Below are 17,107 nucleotides of genomic sequence, written 5' to 3'. Positions count from 1 at the left end.
CCCTCTCTGCCCCTCCCCTGCTCACACGTGCGCGCTCTCTCTCTCTCAAAAATAAATAAAAGTTAAAAAAAACTTACAAGCGGGAATTTCCCCACCTCCCAGAGGACGTGCATTTCCAACCCAGCGCTGAGCTGGTGCTGGGGCTCCTGCAGTCACCAGGGACGCCAGGCTTTTCCGAATTGGCCAGTTGGGGGAAAGCGCGGTTCTGTTTGCCCCCCGAGGTGTTCTAGGTGTTCTAGGAGTCGGGCGAGGCACTGCTCTGTGTGGCTCCGGGCTCTCAGCTCCCGCCTGAGGCAGGCCATGCCGCCCAAGCCTAGGGACAAAGGAGAAGCCAGCCCTGGGTAGTTGGTAAAGATAGCACTTTGAAGGCACATCACCAGCGGCCCCAGCCTTTGTCGGGGCGTCGGATGGGGTGGAACTGGCAACAGGGATACGGGGGGTGGGAGGGAGGGTTCCGGGTCCTTCTGTGGGAACCGGCGGGGGGCTCCGACGCCCTCGGAGAGTGCTCCCTACATCATGGGGTAAGCGATGACGAAATAGTTGAGCTCGGAGTCGATGAGTTTCCTGTACTTCCGGTGGATCTCACGCAGCGTCCTGTCCTCGTCGTTGGTCTCGTACCTGTTCGTGTAAATTCGCACCTGCGCAGCACAGAAACACGACACGCGCACCGTGACTGCGCCAGGCCGGCCCCACGCTGGTCCCAGCCTCAAGCGCACACGGTCGGGCATCGCCGGGCACAGCCCAAAGCCAGCTGCTGGGGAGAGGGGGCTCTGGGCCCCCTCCCGTGCAGGTACCGCCGGAGACAGACCCAGGGCCCCACCTTGAGAGTGCGCAGGGAACACTGCCCTTCCTCCTGGCTCTTCAGGATCCGCTCCACGAACCTGACGTCCAGGAAAGCCCAGATTTTGAAGTAGAACAGCTTCCTGCAGGATGAGACGAGGAAGCACAGTTCCTCGTCCAGGGACTCGTGGTTGTTGTTGAACTCAAACGTCAGTTTCTGGAAAGGCAGCGAAGGGGAGACGGGGTGGGGGGGGGTGGGGGGTGCAGTGGGCAGAGATGCTGGGACCGGCTGGGTCCTCCCACAACACGCCTGCGGCCCGGCTGTGGGTCAGACGACCACGGTGGCCCCAGGGCCACAGGTAACAGACGGGACGTGTGGGTGATTTCACCCAATCTGCAAGAGGCATTTGGAGCTCAGAGCCCGAGGTGCTGGTCCCAGCCCCTCAGCCCCCCGGCCGGGCCACCAGGCGGCCCCCCCCCCCCCCCCCCCACGGAAGGACAGTAACAGGCAGGCTTCAAATGAGTTATCGGCACTTAGAGGCCCTCGTTGGTGGTGGTGGTATTTGTTATCAGTTGACCTCAATCGTCCCAGCCCCCCAGGAGGTCCTTGGAGGGACACAATGACCCCGATTTTACAGATGGGGAAGCGGCCAGGGGAGAGGGCCGCGCACGCCCCTGGGCTCCTCAGTGACTTGGTGGGTCTGGTCTGGAGTCAGACTCCCGTGTGCTGCCGGGACCCGGTGCCGGGAGGAAGCGGCCTCAGACCCGCCCTCAACCTGGAGAGGCTCCGAGAGGGCACAGAGGGCTTTCCCTGGCGGGTAGCCCACCCGAAAGTGCCTCGTGCTGCGCGTGCACAGGTGAGCAGTAGCTGTCGCCCGCTGTGACCCTGGGGCAGGGGCGGGGGTTGGGGGGGGGGACGCGTAGTCCGGGAACATAGCCCGAGCGTCGGTCTGAGTGGGCACAGGCCCGGCCGGGAGCAGGCAGCAGAGGAGAGGCCTCTGCCCTGGGGGAGCCTCCCGGCCCTCGGCCCCCCTACCTGCAGCGTGTGCCGGAAGGTGGGCAGGAGATCCGTCAGCGTGGGCCTCATGGACCAGTCCGGGTCGCTGAAGTAGCAGCTTCTCAGACTGAGGCCCCGAACGGGGATCTCCTGCAGGAGGACCCGGGCCAGGCGCTCGTGCTTCATGACCCGCTCGAAGAAGAAGTTCACCTTGAGGTTGGAGGCGCGCCTGGCCAGTCTGGCCCAGGACATGCCCCAGATGACCTGGCCGTGGGGGTCGTGGACGTGGCACTTGATGTTTATGGTCCAGAGGGTCCTGGCGTTGTTCTCGCACAGGCCATCCAGCAGCTCGTCCGAGATGCAGTTGTAGTTGAGGGTCAGGGACACCAGGCTGCGGAACGTGGCCATGGTCTTGCTGAACTGGGGGCTGCTGTAGACGGCCAGGTGGTGGCTGAAGTAGTCCTCGATGTTGAGCTGGGACACCAGGCTCTCGCCCCGAGAGCAGCTCAGGGAGCCGAGCACGGCGCAGCCCTGCTCCACGGTCAGCCTGGCCCCTTTGAGGCTGAGGTGATCCAGCTGCCTTCCCGCTTTCTTCAAGAAGAAGCTCAGGCTCTTGATGAACGAGCCGCGGGTGCTGTTCCTCCAGACGGGACGGTCCAGCTCCAGGTGCTGCACGGACAGCGACTTCAGGCGGTTGTTGCTCTTGCCCAGACAGGACAGGAGGCCTCGCATGGTGACCTGGAACCTCTCGGTGAGCACGGCATCGTAAGGGTTCAGAAACTTGATCTCCAGGTGCTCCAGATAGCGGCCAAATTTCTTCACGTACCAAAGAGCCGACTCGAACTCGGACGCGTGCACCCTGGAGGGTCTCCCGCTGAACGTGATGGTCCTGTACCGCCAGAGGTCAGCCGAGTACATCATCTGGTTCCACTTTCTGCAGACGAGGGCGGCCCGGGACCTGTCCCTGTCTCCCAGCCACCAGAACACGCGACGCAGGCACACGTCGGGCAGGGCGGCCCAGCAGCTCTGGTCTCGGGGCTGGACGGCTTGGCTTTCTTCGTCCATCGAGGAGCCGGGGTGTCCAGAGCAGCCGTGCGGTAGGCAGGGGCTTCCAAAAACGAGGAAACAAAAGCGACCGCTCGTCTTCTGTGGGGAGTAAAAAGGAAGCGCCGTGACCTGCCGAACAGAAACCAGACCCCCTTGAATGAACTCGCAGCCCGGCCTCACGTGCAGCCCTTCCGCGAGGGGCGAGAGCCTCGCCGTGAAGGCCCGCAGAGACCCAGGCCGTCGGGGTCTCTCGGACACACGCACACCGGGACCCGCGCCCAGCACGGTCCCAGGAGTGAGAAGCCTGGGGACAGGGCTGTCCAGAGGAGGCGGCATCTGGGAGGGGCTTCGCGGGCTGCGTGGGAGCCGCAAGGCAGCCCGGGTCGGCCTGGCGGTGCTGGAGGAGAGCGGACGCACTCTGGGCAGCGGGCACCGTGGCGCAAAGCCACAGAACTGGGAACGAATGGGATCTGTTCACGTGCGGGGAACTAAAAATTGTCACTTCACTTGTGGGGGCGGGGGTTGGAGCCGGAACAGGGGGGAGGTGCCGGGTCAAGGGGCCCCGGAGCGATGCAGACAGAGGCTGCGTCCTAGGGGCCAAGACTGGAGTTCCGACATGCCGGGTCCCCTTCTGGGGATGGGGACCCTGGCTGCTTGGCACCGAATTGCCGATGCGGGTGTTTGCATTCAAAGGGTTAGCGGCACATCAAGGGTCACGGGCGGAGAGCCTCCCATGAGGCCGCGGGGGCCGGGCAAGGGCCAAGGATCCTGCGTCCACAGGTGTTGTCAGTCTGACGTTAGAAAGGACCCTCCAGGGAGGGGGAGGATGAATGGCCAGAGCAGACTTTGGGCTCCGAGCCTGGGGCTAGGGCGGCGGGACGGGGGGGGGGGGGGGATGCGTGGGTTTATGCGTTCTTTGCAGGACACGGTGACTGGGAACATAGAAGTGGGGCGACCTGGCAGCCGGGCTGCAGGCGAGACCTCTACGAAGCTAGGGAGGCCCCGGGAGGGCCCGGCCACCGCCCACCTGGGGTGCTGGGCCCTGGGACTTTCTACAGGAGCCATCTGCTGAAGTTTTCCTGACGGCGTGATTTCCACGTCTCCCTGGCCTGAAACTTCTCCTCTTTCCCTTTCCCTGTCTCTCCCAGAGGCCCCGCTCTTCAAGCTTGCGGCCCTGTGGCCCCGGAACGCTTCTGCCGGCTACTTTACCAAGTGGCCCGAGATTATCCTCACGGCTCATGAAACCGCAGGGCCGGAGGAGCTCTGGGAAGTATGTCTTTACAGATGGAAACTGAGCCCCAGAGGGGTGAGGGCGCTTGCCTGTGGTCACACAGCCCTCAGGAGCCGAGGGACACATTAATCGCATTTCTCAATGCGGGACGGACATGCGTCTGCGCGTGAGCTCGTGAGCGTCGCTCACTTGCTCTCCGTGCCTGTCCCCGGCTGCGTCTAGGATCCGCGTGCAACCGCGGTGGGCGTCCGTGCCGCTCTCCTCTCGGCTCTCCCTGTGACGGACCCCCGGGCGCCCCTGACGGTGGTGACGTGTGGGAGGCTGGTTCTGCCGGGTCCTCTGGGGCCCGGCGCCCTCCCCCACCTCCGGATCCAGGCAGACCTGCACGCGGGATCTGGCAGCGGCCTGGCCCCGTCCAGGGTTCCCCTCTCGCCCGTGCCCGTCCCTGACGATGATCCTCGGCCCAGCCTGTCTCCCGCGGGACTCACACACCCCTTGAGACCAGGGACGGCCTCATTCTCGTGAGTCGCACTTGCACACTGAACAAAGGAAGAGAGAGGGTTGTCTCTTTGTTCACAGAACTGGGTCCCCAGCACTTTGCTTGGAGCTAGGTGCGTGAGAGAGGCCAAGCCACTCCCAGAGCTGAGCAAAAGCCTTTGCCCTAGCAGTCATGGGCGCAGGAGCTCTCAGACACGGAACCACGGGGTGGTGTGGGCAGAACCGATCTGCGGGCTGGGAAAGCCAAAAGCCACAGTCGGTACTGGGCACAGCCTCCCCTCCTAAACGACCTCGCCAGCCGCAGGCGGCGGAGCTCAGAGGTCGGGTCCTGGTTCCATCAGTTGCTAGGGATGACCTCAGGCAAGTTAATTTTCTCTGTGCCTCAGTCTCCACATCTGAAAACCAGGGATAACAGTGGCGCCTCTGTCTTAGCGGCGGGAGGATTAAATGAGCTGATCCGTGCAGGTGCCTGGTGTGTATCAGAGGCTGTACCGCGTTTGCGCCTGGTAAGTGGAGGCCAAGGCGCTTCTGGGGGGGGGGGTCCCTGCTGGGCGCGGTGAACACACCCAGTTTGCGGGTGGGGAAACAGAGGTGTTGCAAGTTGGGAAAGTCTCCCCGCGAAGGCCCGCAGAGAGAGGGCAGGGATCGGAACCCACCCCAAGGGCTCACAGACCTGTCCCCCAGGCGGGGAGCTGCCAGCCCGGGAAGAAACCTAAGGAAGCCGCGTCACCCACGGCCCGGAGGTGCCCGAGGACGCCTGTTTCCAGGAGGAGGCGGCAGGGGCCCCATTACCCGCTCACCGCGCCCCGCTCGTTGCGCCCGGTTTGGGCTGCGGGGACAGCGAGCCGCCCGCCTGCTCCCGCGCCGCCTGCGCTCCGACGCCGACTCCGCGCAGGCCTCCGGGACGCGCGCCCTCGCCGGCGATGAGCCTTTGTGACGCGCCCAGGCCTGCGGGCCTCCGCTGTGCCCTGGGCGCGAGGCCCCAACCCGGGGTCGCCAGGGTCCCTGCGGTGCGTGCAGGGGGCCGGACGGCCCCGCCAAGTGTCCCGGAACGCGCGTCGGGGTCTGGGGGGACCTGGTCCGGGGGTCCTGGGAGGGCGGGTTCCGTGCGCAAAGGTGCGTGGGGCGGGGCTGGGGGTCCGTGCGGGGTGGGCTCCGGGAATACGAGGGGGGTAGGTTCAGGCACCAGCGGGGAGGGGGCCGGAGAGAGTACTGGGGGCCGGGTCCGCGGGGTGGAGGAGGGGGGGCGGGGTCTGGGCCGTGGATGGGGCTCGGGGTTGGGGAGGGCCAGAGGGCAGAGGGCCGGGGTCACAGAGTCGGAGGCGGAGCGCAGGGTAGGGGCGGGGTCCGGGCGTGGCTGGGGGCTGCGTGCGCCCGACTGAGGGTGGGCTTCCCTCTGCGATGGGGAAGAGGCTGTGCGGGAGCTCGGGTGCCCGGCCTGTGGGAGGAGGCGCTGCGCTCTGCCCACCCCCCCCCTTCCTCCAACTCGGAAGTGGTTCCCACCGGAAAGCCTTGGCCCACCTGACTCACCTAAGACAAGGCGTGAGTGGGTGTCTAACGCACCCACTTTCCATGGCCCTCCCCTCCCGGCCGCCCTAGGGTGTCCCTAAAGGCCAGGCAAAAAGGCGGGGGGGGGGGGTACGATTGCGGGCGGGGGGTGCACGTGGGCCTCTGACACCAGCCTCCCGGCTCCGGTGTGCGTCCTGAGCCCCGGCCTGCCCCCGGCAGCCGCATCCTCCCTGCCTCCTTCCGTTTCTGCCTTTCCCTGCGCATTGTCCCTTCCCGTCCTGCCCGCTCCTAGAGCCGCGTCTCTGACCGGGAAGGACCAGTGAGGAATCTCAGGAAAGGTGGACAGGAAAGGGTATTTTCAGTCTCCAGAGACAGGCCTGGGTTCCCCCGGTGTCCAGACTACAGCCCGGATGTCCGATCCAGGTGCCTGACACCTGGGATTCCCAGGCCCAAGAGCCGGGGGCCTCTCTCCTGGTTTCTCTGCGGCTGCTGGCAAACCAGTATCTCCGTTCGAAGGAAAATAGTTAAACCTTTTCTTGTAAGAGGAAAAAACCCAAGAAGAAAATCCTTCCCTTTTCACAAGGAAAGACTGCCAAGGGGGGGGGGGTGCAGGAAGACGGTATAAAACGGAGTCTTCTCCATCGGCGGCACCTTTTCTGTTCCAGGTTAGCGGGAGGTTCTCATTCGGTTTCCTTGCCGTGAAGCCGGCCGCCAGCCTTTCTCCTGAAGAAATGCGTATAGAAAACCTGGTGTGTTTAAAGTGCAAAAGCCAGTTCCTGGGCTATGTCTCCGTGCTGCTGTCCCCGGTCCCCAAAGCACAAACCCTGAGCTGCAGGTGACACCCAGGAGACACAGAGGAACCTTCTGGGGGCTTGGGACAGGAGGGACAGACTAGGGAAGCCACACTGTGCGCTCTTATGTGGCTATTAAGAGAGAAGAGCCACATCATCTGGCCTGGAGACATGTCCTTGGGTGTTTGGGGTCAGAGGTACAAAGCAGTGTTTATGGTGGGACTCCCAGTGTGCGTGTTTATATAATCGGGTTGCCAGATGAGATATAGGATTCCCCGTGAAATTTCAGTTTCAGGGCCACATTTTTCTAGTATAGCTGCGTCCCATGCAATTATTTTGTAACTGTTTCTGTCCCAAGTAATGCATTTTTATTTGCTGGATCTGGCAACCCCGTGACGTAAGGGTGGGGGAAAGCGTGGAAAGAAAAGGCGGACCGTGGGTGGCAAGGGTGTGTGGCCCCAGTACCCCCACCAGTTGTGGAGCTCACCACCTTTGCAAGATGGTGCCCTCGTGTGCTCGTAGAAATAGCTAAAGAAGTTAGAAAGGAATGTTTAGGTCCATTTTTTTTTTTTTTTTTTGGTAAGGAGCGTGTGTCATATATGAAGAAAAAAAAGGCAAACGGCAGAGTAATGAGTATAGTGAGATAACATATGGGGAATAAGAAACAATTTAAACCCCACGTGAACTTGTCCGGGTTTGCATGAGCGAAGGGAAAGTGTTCAGAGCATACTGACCAGACTGCGGGTGTGGGTGTCCTAGGGTCCTGGGGCGGGGAGGGGAGGTTGTCAGCTTTCCCCTTGTGTGTGACCTTATATCAGCCGGTTACAACCAAATCTCGTACTTCTGTGTTTTGAAAAACATCCAATAATGAAAGCTTGTGGTCACTGCTGTTTTTGTCTTTTAAATGAGGCCTCCGGTGTATAAGCTCCGGAACTCCGTCCACGTGGATTCCACGCTGGATCCTGCCTCCCTTTCCTCGTATAATCCCAGGGAAGCTCCCCGTCGGCTCCGTCTAGCTTCCTTGGCTGATCAACCATTTATAAAGAGCTTCCTGTTGAACCACGTTCACACGATGGTCCGGTAGCTCCAATGCCAACTCTTATTATTACTAGGAAATAATTTAGGATGTAAAAACCTAGCGGCTACAAACCCCGATCTGCTGGAGGCAAGCCACAACAGCTTGGATCCCGCCCAGGACTTGTGCTCTCTGGGCCTCCGCTGCCCGCTCCACCACGAGAGCCGGCCCGGCGCCCTCCGCTTCGTTCACTCCCTCAGCACGCGTGCAGTGCTCGCGGCGTCCGTCCCCGGGCTCGGAGCCGGAGGCACACGCTCAGAGATCCGGCTCAGCCTTCGAAGGCGGCCCGGTCTCCGGGAGCTCACGCGACGAAGCAGGTATCAGGTGCTCTGAGAGACTTCACTTGGGCACGCGGAGAAGGGGCCTGGAGAAGGGCTGGCGGCCGTGTCTGCAAACATCCGGCAGCTCTTGGGGGGTTTTAAAAACACGGTCCAGATAGTTCACGGCCAGGTAAGGGGAGAACAGAGGCAGGGCCTGGTGTTGATTCAGGGTCACACTGAGAACGGCGCTTGGGCTGTGCCAGGCTGCTCCCACGGTCTTCTGCGGGCGGACACGGGCTGTGCTCACACCGCAAAGGCGGGCTCACCGTTTTGCTTGTGCCCCTTGCTGCTTGCTTGGTTAAATTTTCAGAAAGAGGAAGAGACTCCCTATTCTCCATCTCTGGACAGACGCCTTTCTCTGTCTTGGAGGTCGGATCCTCAGTGCTTTGACTTGCGAGGGGTGCAGAGAAAATGTCTCACGGACCCTGGGATCCCACATTTACCCTGCAGTTGTGAGTGATGTGGTGAACTACAACAATGGCTTTGGCTTTAACAGTCGGACAACACGATAAACTAGATAACCCCAAAGCTCCCGCTACGCGCATGTAGAAATGCCCGGTGAGACGTGGCAAACGTTTAAGCCAACAGCTGACTTTAAAAGAAGGAAACTTTAAAGGTCCACGTCCCAGGAATGAAGGCCTGACCTTTTAAGCACATGCACTTACGGAGGAGACGTGGGTCCCCGTGTCATAATAAGGGCTTGGACGAGAGAGAAGTCTTGTCCACACAAAGTTGGTGGGGATAGGGGGCTGGAAGTAAGCTTCCCCTTTCCCTGCACGGAGCTGGGAGCCTAGAGGCTACACTTGTGGCTAAGAGAGAAGAACCAGTTCAGTGGAAGGGGAATGTGGCAAGCCAGCTCGTCTACACTGGGCTGCGATCTGAGCGTGGGGGAGAAACACACTCCTGAAACCTTGGAATCATGGGCGCACGCCATTCGTGTACTTGGGGTTCAGACTTACATTAGCCTCGTGGTCTGGGACCCCCATCATAAGAATTAACATAAAAATTGGGAAGTCTGGGGGCGCCTGGGTGGCGCAGTCGGTTAAGTGTCCGACTTCAGCCAGGTCACTATCTCGCGGTCCGTGAGTTCGAGCCCCGCGTCAGGCTCTGGGCTGATGGCTCAGAGCCTGGAGCCTGTTTCCGATTCTGTGTCTCCCTCTCTCTCTGCCCCTCCCCCGTTCATGCTCTGTCTCTCTCTGTCCCAAAAATAAATAAATAAAATAAAAAAATTGGGAAGTCTGGCTGAAGCAACCAGAAAAAATCCCTCTGGAAGGTACATCAGCTCAAACTAGGTCATTCCTCCAGGTAGAGTCCCACTGAATGGAGGCTCAGGGTTCAGACTCACAAGGAAACACTCTTCCTTGAGTGAGAGTCAGAGGCACAGGCAAGAGCAGGGCTGTTCTCTGGAAACTTCAGAAAATAGAACTGTAGGAGACTGTAAAATAAGCTGATTGGAAAGGATTAGGACAATTGATGTATCTGAGTGATGAATATTATATCATATTAGCTTTCTACTTTCATATTTGTTTGAAAATTTTGTAATACCCCTAAAAGGCTTAAGGTAGTAGAGGGACTCTATTGCCATCCAAGCTATCCTTTTCAGACATATAGGGTCTCAAAAATTAGCTTTCTGTGACTTCTTTCTTAAGAAACTCTTTGAGGATATGCTCTAGCAAAGAAGGGGCAAAACAAGAAAGAGAATGACCTGAACCTGAAATTTGGGAACAGAACTCGACACTGGAGAGGGTGGAAGAAATTCCCGGAATGATAGCTATTCATCAGGTCTGGGGAACACATGCCCTCAAAATGAAATGGACAGAAGACTACTGTGTTTGATTATGCCAAGGAGAAATCTTTCTAATCCAGTAGAAAATTCTAGGAATGATTTATAGTTACCTACGAAGAGAAGAAAATGAAAAATTGGAGCAATAATCAACTCCAGGAAAAACAAAAAGTTACGGAAGAAAGTAGATATAATCATAATTTGTGTGGTGTCATCATTTATAGTATTTACATGGTCATAGTAATTTAACGTTGAATGATGATTTAACCAGCATGGGAGAGTGGAGAGAGAGAAGCCTGGCAGTGTGTATAAGATCGGTGGTGTAAGAGAGAGAAATCCGTATCCCTACCTCCTTATGGATTAATCGATGACACCTAAAATTGAAAGCAAAAAAACAGCAGCGTAAGAAGGTGCTTGAGAAGTATAGAGGTAAATACCAGAAGAAACAGTCCAAAAGGTTGGAAAGCAGAGTATTTGCGTGTGGGGCGAGGGTAGCATTAAGGAGGTAGTGGCGTTTAAGTGGCCACAGTATTAAGTACATTACATGATATGTTGGCAGTTGACCGATGGCGTAGAAAAGCGCCTCTGTGTGCGTGTGGATGCCGGTCCGGTGGCACATCCGTGGTGAGTGCCCGCGGGTGTCCTCGGGAAGCACTAGACAGCCCCCTTGACCTCAAGAGAGAGGCTCCGGGAAGCTGTGCGGCCAGCAAATGGCAGAGTGGAGCTGAAATCGCGGACCTCCAGCCCCAAGTTGGCGTGTGGGAGCCTCTGGTCGCCAGTTCGAAGGGGAGGCCTCCGCCACGTCTTGTTCCCCGGCTCACCAAGTATCTCCCGATTCCAACGCAAGACCACGTACGGGATGGAGAAAGCCCCAGTGGTGAGGGGAACAGGTACACTGGCGAGTCCGTGCACCGCTGAGCCCGGGACCCGCGTGGCTGGGGCTCCCCAAGCTGGGAACACTGGGGATCTTGTGGAGGGGCATTTCTGGGGGGAGGGGGGAGGCCTGCGATCCTGCAGTTCTCACAGGCTCCCGGGTGATCCTGATGCTGGTCCACGGGCCACACCTCAAAAAGCCAGCACCACGAGGCAGAAGCTCCAAACGCCTGTCAGCGGACGGATGGAGTGTGAGGGGTGGCTGCACAAAGGCCATAGGACGGATGCCATACTGAGAGGCGCCACGATGCGGGTGGACCTTGAAAACCTTCTCCGCGAAAGAAGCCGCAAGTCCACATATTCTACGATTCTGTTCGTACGAAGCATCCAGAACAGGCAAATCCAGAGACAGAAAGTGGATGCGTGGCTGTCGGGGGCTGGGGACGGAGGGGGTGGGGCGCGGCCAAGGAGTAGGGGGTTCCTCTTCGGGGTGATGAAAATGTTCTGGAATAGGCAGTCGTGGTGGTCGCATAACACGGTGAATTTTGTGTGTGTTTTAGCACAAGAGGGAAGGACCTAGGTCGGCCTCGGGTCTCCTTAGTCGCGGTGCTCTCTAGCTCTCTGAGTCGAAGGGTTAGGAGAGGATAAGCAAGGAGGCAAGATCCTCGGAGAGAAGCCTTGCTAAACTTCCCCAGAGGAAAAGTGCTCCATCCTTCCAACGGGGAGAGTGGCCGGGAAACGCCAATGCCTGAGGAGGTGCCCGTGAGTGCTCCCCGCCCGCCCGTCGATCCCGCCAGTGGCCTCTACGGAGTCCCCTTCTTTGTCAGCGTCCTTGAGGGCAGATAGGGCCAGGAGCTCACAGGCTGACAGACTCTCACGAGGAACAGAAGATGATGAGGCAGGTCCTACTGGGGACGTTGGGGACCAGGGGCGCAGGGCGGTGCGTGCCAAGATGCGGGGCTTGGAGCCACGTCACTGAGCAGCTTGGCGATGGAGGACGCCAGCAGGCCGCCTCCCCGAGAGGCTCTTCCCTCGCTTCTGAATCCCGACAGGACACTGTGCTCTCGGCCAAGTGAAGGGCTGCGGCCGCCGGGCGGGGAGCTCGTCTGTCCATGCTGTTGGTGCAACGGCGTTTGCTCACTTCCTGTCTCTGGGTCACCTTGCGGTGATTCTGGTAATATTTCAAACTTTTCGCTATGATGTTGGCGATGGGATGGGATCTGCAGTGATCCAATCGCTCAGAGGATGGCTAGCATGTTTTAGCAGTAAAGTATTTTTGCTTGTGCCTCAAAATTGAGACATGATGCTATTGCACACTTTATAGACTCCAGAGTGGTGTGAACGTAACTCATATGCGTGGTGGGAAACCGGAAAATTCCCGCGACTCCCTCTATTGCAACGCCACCTTTATCGGGATGGTCCACGTGGAACCACGGTGTCCCCGAGGTGCATCTGTAAAGCAAACACAATCGCTGACGAGGCTAGAGACAACAGGGAAGGTCATCATCCCGGCTTCAGACAAACCGTGCACGGAGGGGCGAGGTAGCAGGCGTGTGTCCACAGGCAGCAGATTCAGACCCGGAACCCAGGCAGAGTGGCCCGGGCCGGTCTCCCCCAGGACGGCTGCAGGGCCGGGAGGTCTGGGTTCAAATCCTGAGAGTGCACTTAGCTTTTGGGGCCTCTGTCTCATTTCTTTGGACTCCACTGGGGGCCCGGGGGGGGGGGGTTTAGGGCAGGTGCTCCCAGAAATTGTGCGCAAAGCTGCCTTCGAGTGCGTGTTCCTTTTCCCGAGGAACGGTCAGCATTTTGGGGGGCGTCCACAGCCCGACAATTCCTAACGGACGGGGCTGAGTGGCCCAAAGATTTGAGATTCAGAGAAATCAAGTTCTGTTACAGGCAACAGACGTCACACGTGCATAGTGGAATCAACTGAATAGAAGACATTTCTTTGCGCACCACTTGTGGTCTTTCCACAGGAAGGAGGTGCGGGCGGTTAGACAGATAAAAACGTGGGGGCAGCACATCTCATGGCTCAGCGGGAACTTAAAGAATTTGCAGATAATTGCAACTCTGTTAGAAACTTTTAGATACTAGGTGCTTCATGTTAAAAACGTTCAGGGCATTTTTCTGTTCCCAGAATTTGATTCATAAAAAGTCAAGCCCGTGTGTAATTAGCTTCACAATTCATACTCACCTTTTATGGTTTGTAAACACGATTAGGAAATTCCTGAGCCTTGGAGAGGGTTGAACGTGGCCGCGTAGCTGTGGAAATACTCGTTTATTTCGGCCTCGGGGAGCTTGCATGCGTAACTTCCAATGGCAGCTTTTTGCTACAACTTGCAGACATTCTCCCTCATCTGGAATCAAACAGGGTTCTCTGGGGGCACCGCTGGGTAGTAATGACCGACCGCCCTTGGTCCACCGGGCTCGGGGCTCTCGGCGCTGGATGCAAGGGCACGACCTCCCAATCTTGTCCACACGGGGGGTGGGGGGGCATCGCTCGGCGAACCTGCAGAAAACCACTGATGTGCCCGATCCTAGAGAGTGTGACATCCCTGGTCTGGCATGTGGCCGGGGCTGTGGAGGCTGAGAGAGGTCCCGGGGGATTCTAAGGCGCGGGGATGTGGCGTGCCCGGGTGTAGGAGGGAAGGCTGGCTCTGAGTCCCAGGGCCGGGGCTCCGAGCTGAGCCTTGGCCTCTGGCCTTTCCATCAGAGCAAGAAGAAGACGGGAGCGGATGAGCTCGCTGACATGTCTGGAGGTGCAGGTGCACAGGGTGGGGACGGACACCTGAAGCTCGTGGAAGAAAGATGGGCTGCGTTGCTGCAGAGGAGAGAGGGGCAGAGGGCAGAGGTCCCCGTCACCACCCTGGCCCTGATGAACTCGTCAGACGGAGGGGACCCGGCCCCAGGAGTGAGGCTGGGGCAGGGGGCCGGGATGCCGTGGGCGAGCGTGCGGGGCAGCCCCCCCCCCCCCAGGTGCCAGTAAGCTTCACCTGGAAGAGAAGGGGTGACGGTCTGCGGGACGGGGGCCTCGGGGATGCGGGGACAGGACGTGAGGCCACACACGTGCCCCCACGCTCACGTGAGAGACCCCTCCTAGTGCGTACCCCTGGGGTCTCAGAGCCTTTCCCAGCCCGGAGCAGCCGTGCTAACGGAGGGCTGCAAACCACCGTACTGAGGGAAAGGCCCGGATCGGACTCCGGTCTCCTGCCTGACTCTTAAATCCGGGCACCGAACCAGAGACCCCACGGTGGGGTCTCCAGGCTTATGCCAAGCATCTTGCAGGCACTGTCTCGTTTCGTCGCCCAGCTGGTCTGGTGTAAGCGTTAACAGCCCCATTTTGCAGCTCTAGAAACGGAGGCACAGGGAGGTTATGTAATTTGCCCAAGGTCACACGGCGAGTGTCAGAGCTGGGTTCAAACAAGGTTGGTGCGACTCCAGGACTTGGGTGCCCAAGCGAGTCACAGCCCACCTTGTTGGACATGTGGGCAGGGGGCGCCGGGCCAGGAGAGACCCGGGTCAGCCTCCCGGTTCCTTCCTCGATCCCGACGACCTTTGCTGCCCACCCTTGTCCGTCTCCTGGAGCTCTGGTGAGTATTGACAGTAATGAAAAAAATGAGACGTCACAGGGTGTCCTGTCTCCCGCGGGGACCCCCGGGACGGAGGGGTGGCTGAGACCCAAAAGGGGGCACGTGGTGAGGCCTCCCGGGGGCAATAATCGGTGGGAGAGGGGTGAACTGGAAGTGACCCCGAGCTTTCTCGTCCACATCCTACTTTTCTTCCAAGATGCTTCCTCTTTCCAGACTGTCCCGCCCCGCTCCCCCCCTTCCCCTGCGGACGACTCCTATGTTACCACTGGTCGGGGCCGCCCTCCTTTGCCCCGGCTGTAGTTAGCTGCTGGTCTGTCTGCACGAGTGATTGGAGAGTCAAGGCCTCTCCCTTGCGGCATTCTGATCGGTCGCCTTCCGCCAGAGGGACCCGCGTGTGGTGCCCAGGTGCCTGTGGCGGGAGGCCTGGCCGGCCTGGACGGGCGTGAAGGGTGCGCGTCTGAGTCAAATAGAGCGGGAAGTTAGAAGCCCCTCCCAGACCCCGAGGGCTCTCCAAGCAGCAGGACAGCCGTGGTCCTTTGATTTTAAACATGACTCATGACTATGTCACTAACGCACCAACGTGCTTCCACTGAAAAAAATTAGAATATTACAGACAAAGCGAGAATTCCTTCTGACCGCCGGGCCCGCTGCAGAGCCACCGCTGAGCGGGTGAGCGGGCGCGTTCTGGCTGGCACCGAAGCCTATCCCCATTCCCACCACGACGTGAGCGGGTCCGCGGGCTCGCATGACTTCATCGTTCAGCCAGCCGGCCCTGGCTGGCCACCAAGCCTCCCCGACCTCGTCCCGTAAAACACTAGATGCAAAACGCCCCGCGTGAGCTTAGGACTCCTCTCCAGGCCACTGTGGCCGCCCGCTTGGCGGCTGTCCAGCCGTGGGACGGGAGGGGTCCGGGCTGCCATGGGAGCCCCGCCCCTGACCTGAGTCGTGCAGATGTCCCCTTCTGCGGGGAGGAGGACGCCGGGGCAGTGGGCTGGACCAGGTAGCGGGATAACGGCACTCGCCTCCGCGCGTGGACTTGAGGGCAAGTGAGAGACTGTGTGTGAGGGGGGTCCGGGGCCACGGGAGGCAGGAGGGAAAATCACAACAGGAAGATTTCAGTCGTCGGCCTCGAGAACCATCTCGGGCGTTATTCCTCCGGGACCGCTACGCTAAGGGGAATGATGTAACGGCAGAGGCATTTCGCTTCCCAGACGGAAATTACACGGTGTGATTGCGCCTGCCCCTCGGTGGTGCCTTTGGGAGGATCCTGTGGTCAGAATGGACCCGGGCCCCGCGAGACGCGATGGTGGAGGCTGCTGTCTGCCGGAGGGCAGTGCGTGGGGGTGGGAGTTTCTTTTTCAGACCGCATGCAATTGCACGAAATGACCGGTCTCTGGATGGAATTCAAGCCCCGGAACCTCTGTGTTTGTGTTTGGGGCCGACCCCGGGGCCCCGATGGGCAGCGGAGTCCGGGGGTGCCCTCCCGGCTCCTGCTCGGCCGGCAGGCGCGGGAGGGGAACCTTGTCATTAGGCCCCTGGCGGGAAGCCACGGCTCCAGGACTCCGTGTGTGCCCTGGTCCCCGCTACTCTCCTGCCCTTCGTCTGTCTGAGGTCTCTCTTCACACACTGGTGACAGCACCTGCTGTACCCTCCCCGCCCCCCCCCCCCCAGCAGACACGCCCCTCCTTGTCCCCAGACGGGCATTTTCCCGGGGCCCTGAGGGGCACTTCAGGGTCGGTGTTCGGGGGCCTCCGGTCTCACTGACACGACGGCCGCCTTCGCTGCTGCCAAACGCCGTGTCGGGGCACACGGGACAAATGACCACGCACGTCGAGTCTGTTCCTGTCACTCGTCTGGGGCGGAAGAGAAAAAATTCAGACCCAGGCACCTCTTTACTATCAGTAAAGAGCCAATATGTGCGTGTCGTCGGGAAAAGTAAGGCGGGGCAGCAGGCCGAGGCGGTGGGAAATGACCTTACAAGGCAGGAGGCACAGTCGGGGTTGAATTATTTCCTTATCCTGCTTTGTCTCACGAGATACAGTAGAGAGGGGCTAGGCTTCTGAATTTTCCACTTTCTTTCATTGATTAATTAATTTGACAGCCAAAAGGCCTTTAAACACCTGGCTCGGGGGCTGTGCACTCAGAGCGCTCGCAGGCCAGAGGGGTAAAGCCCAAAGCCAAGGAATGCACGTGAACTTTGTAAATGCCGAGAAATCATCTCACCAGGGAGGTGAGCAGGGATGCTGGAGGCGGTCAGGTCTGACTGCCCTCGTGCGGAGGTGAGGCCTGAGAGTGTGTGCGCGTGTGCGTGTGCATGCTGTGAATAGATCCGGAGAGATTTTTGAAAAGATGCTTTCAGGAACAAGAAGAGAACGCAAAACGAAAGACTATTGTTAATTGGAAATGAACAATGTGATAGTGGGAAAAAAAAAAAAAAACCCAGCTCAATAGGAATCTTGGAAGGTGAAGTTGAGGGAAACGGAAAGGAAGACACGATCAAAGAAACCTCCGGATTTCTAACAAACATCTCCGGAACGAAAGGACGTCAGTTTGCTAAGCTTAACACACACACAAAACTAAACATTCGATTCGAAAATCTCAGAACCCTGGGGA

At 59.2% G+C, this 17,107-nt stretch overlaps 1 protein-coding gene and 1 long non-coding RNA gene across 8 annotated transcripts; one reads left to right on the top strand and one right to left on the bottom strand.

Annotated features, from left to right (window-relative positions):
* Positions 1-342: 342 nt before the first annotated feature.
* On the bottom strand, positions 343-5,456 carry LOC125918556 (F-box only protein 39). Of its 7 annotated transcripts, none has more exons than XM_049624534.1 (4): positions 5,354-5,456; positions 1,817-2,923; positions 821-997; positions 343-638 (listed from the first exon to the last, which is right to left on the bottom strand). In XM_049624534.1, the coding sequence occupies exons 2-4, from the start codon at positions 2,840-2,842 to the stop codon at positions 510-512; spliced, it is 1,332 nt and encodes a 443-aa protein (XP_049480491.1). In that variant the 5' UTR covers positions 2,843-2,923; positions 5,354-5,456; the 3' UTR covers positions 343-509. The 7 variants fall into 7 exon arrangements, with proteins under 7 accessions (XP_049480491.1, XP_049480493.1, XP_049480490.1 ...); XM_049624536.1 differs by having other exon boundaries at positions 1,817-2,953; positions 5,354-5,452; XM_049624533.1 differs by having other exon boundaries at positions 1,817-2,953; positions 5,227-5,449.
* Positions 5,457-5,555: 99 nt separating this feature from the next.
* LOC125918555 (uncharacterized) lies at positions 5,556-9,267 on the top strand. Its single transcript, XR_007456474.1, has 2 exons — positions 5,556-5,669; positions 6,728-9,267. It is a non-coding gene; the product is annotated as an uncharacterized LOC125918555 (long non-coding RNA).
* The last annotated feature ends 7,840 nt before the right edge of the window (positions 9,268-17,107 follow it).

The sequence above is a fragment of the Panthera uncia genome, unplaced genomic scaffold (genome assembly GCF_023721935.1).
Source record: "Panthera uncia isolate 11264 unplaced genomic scaffold, Puncia_PCG_1.0 HiC_scaffold_991, whole genome shotgun sequence".
Classification (NCBI taxonomy): domain Eukaryota; kingdom Metazoa; phylum Chordata; class Mammalia; order Carnivora; family Felidae; genus Panthera; species Panthera uncia.
This window is presented reverse-complemented; position numbering and strand designations above follow the sequence as displayed.

Bases quoted from the DNA above. Each gene is read 5' to 3' on its own strand.
- LOC125918556 (XM_049624534.1), bottom strand. From the start codon at position 2,842: ATGGACGAAGAAAGCCAAGCCGTCCAGCCCCGAGACCAGAGCTGCTGG. The intron at 998-1,816 runs GTAGGGGGGCCG...CTGCCTTTCCAG, and splicing joins CCTTCCGGCACACGCTGCAG to AAACTGACGTTTGAGTTCAA. The intron at 639-820 runs GTGGGGCCCTGG...TGTGCTGCGCAG, and splicing joins GTTCCCTGCGCACTCTCAAG to GTGCGAATTTACACGAACAG.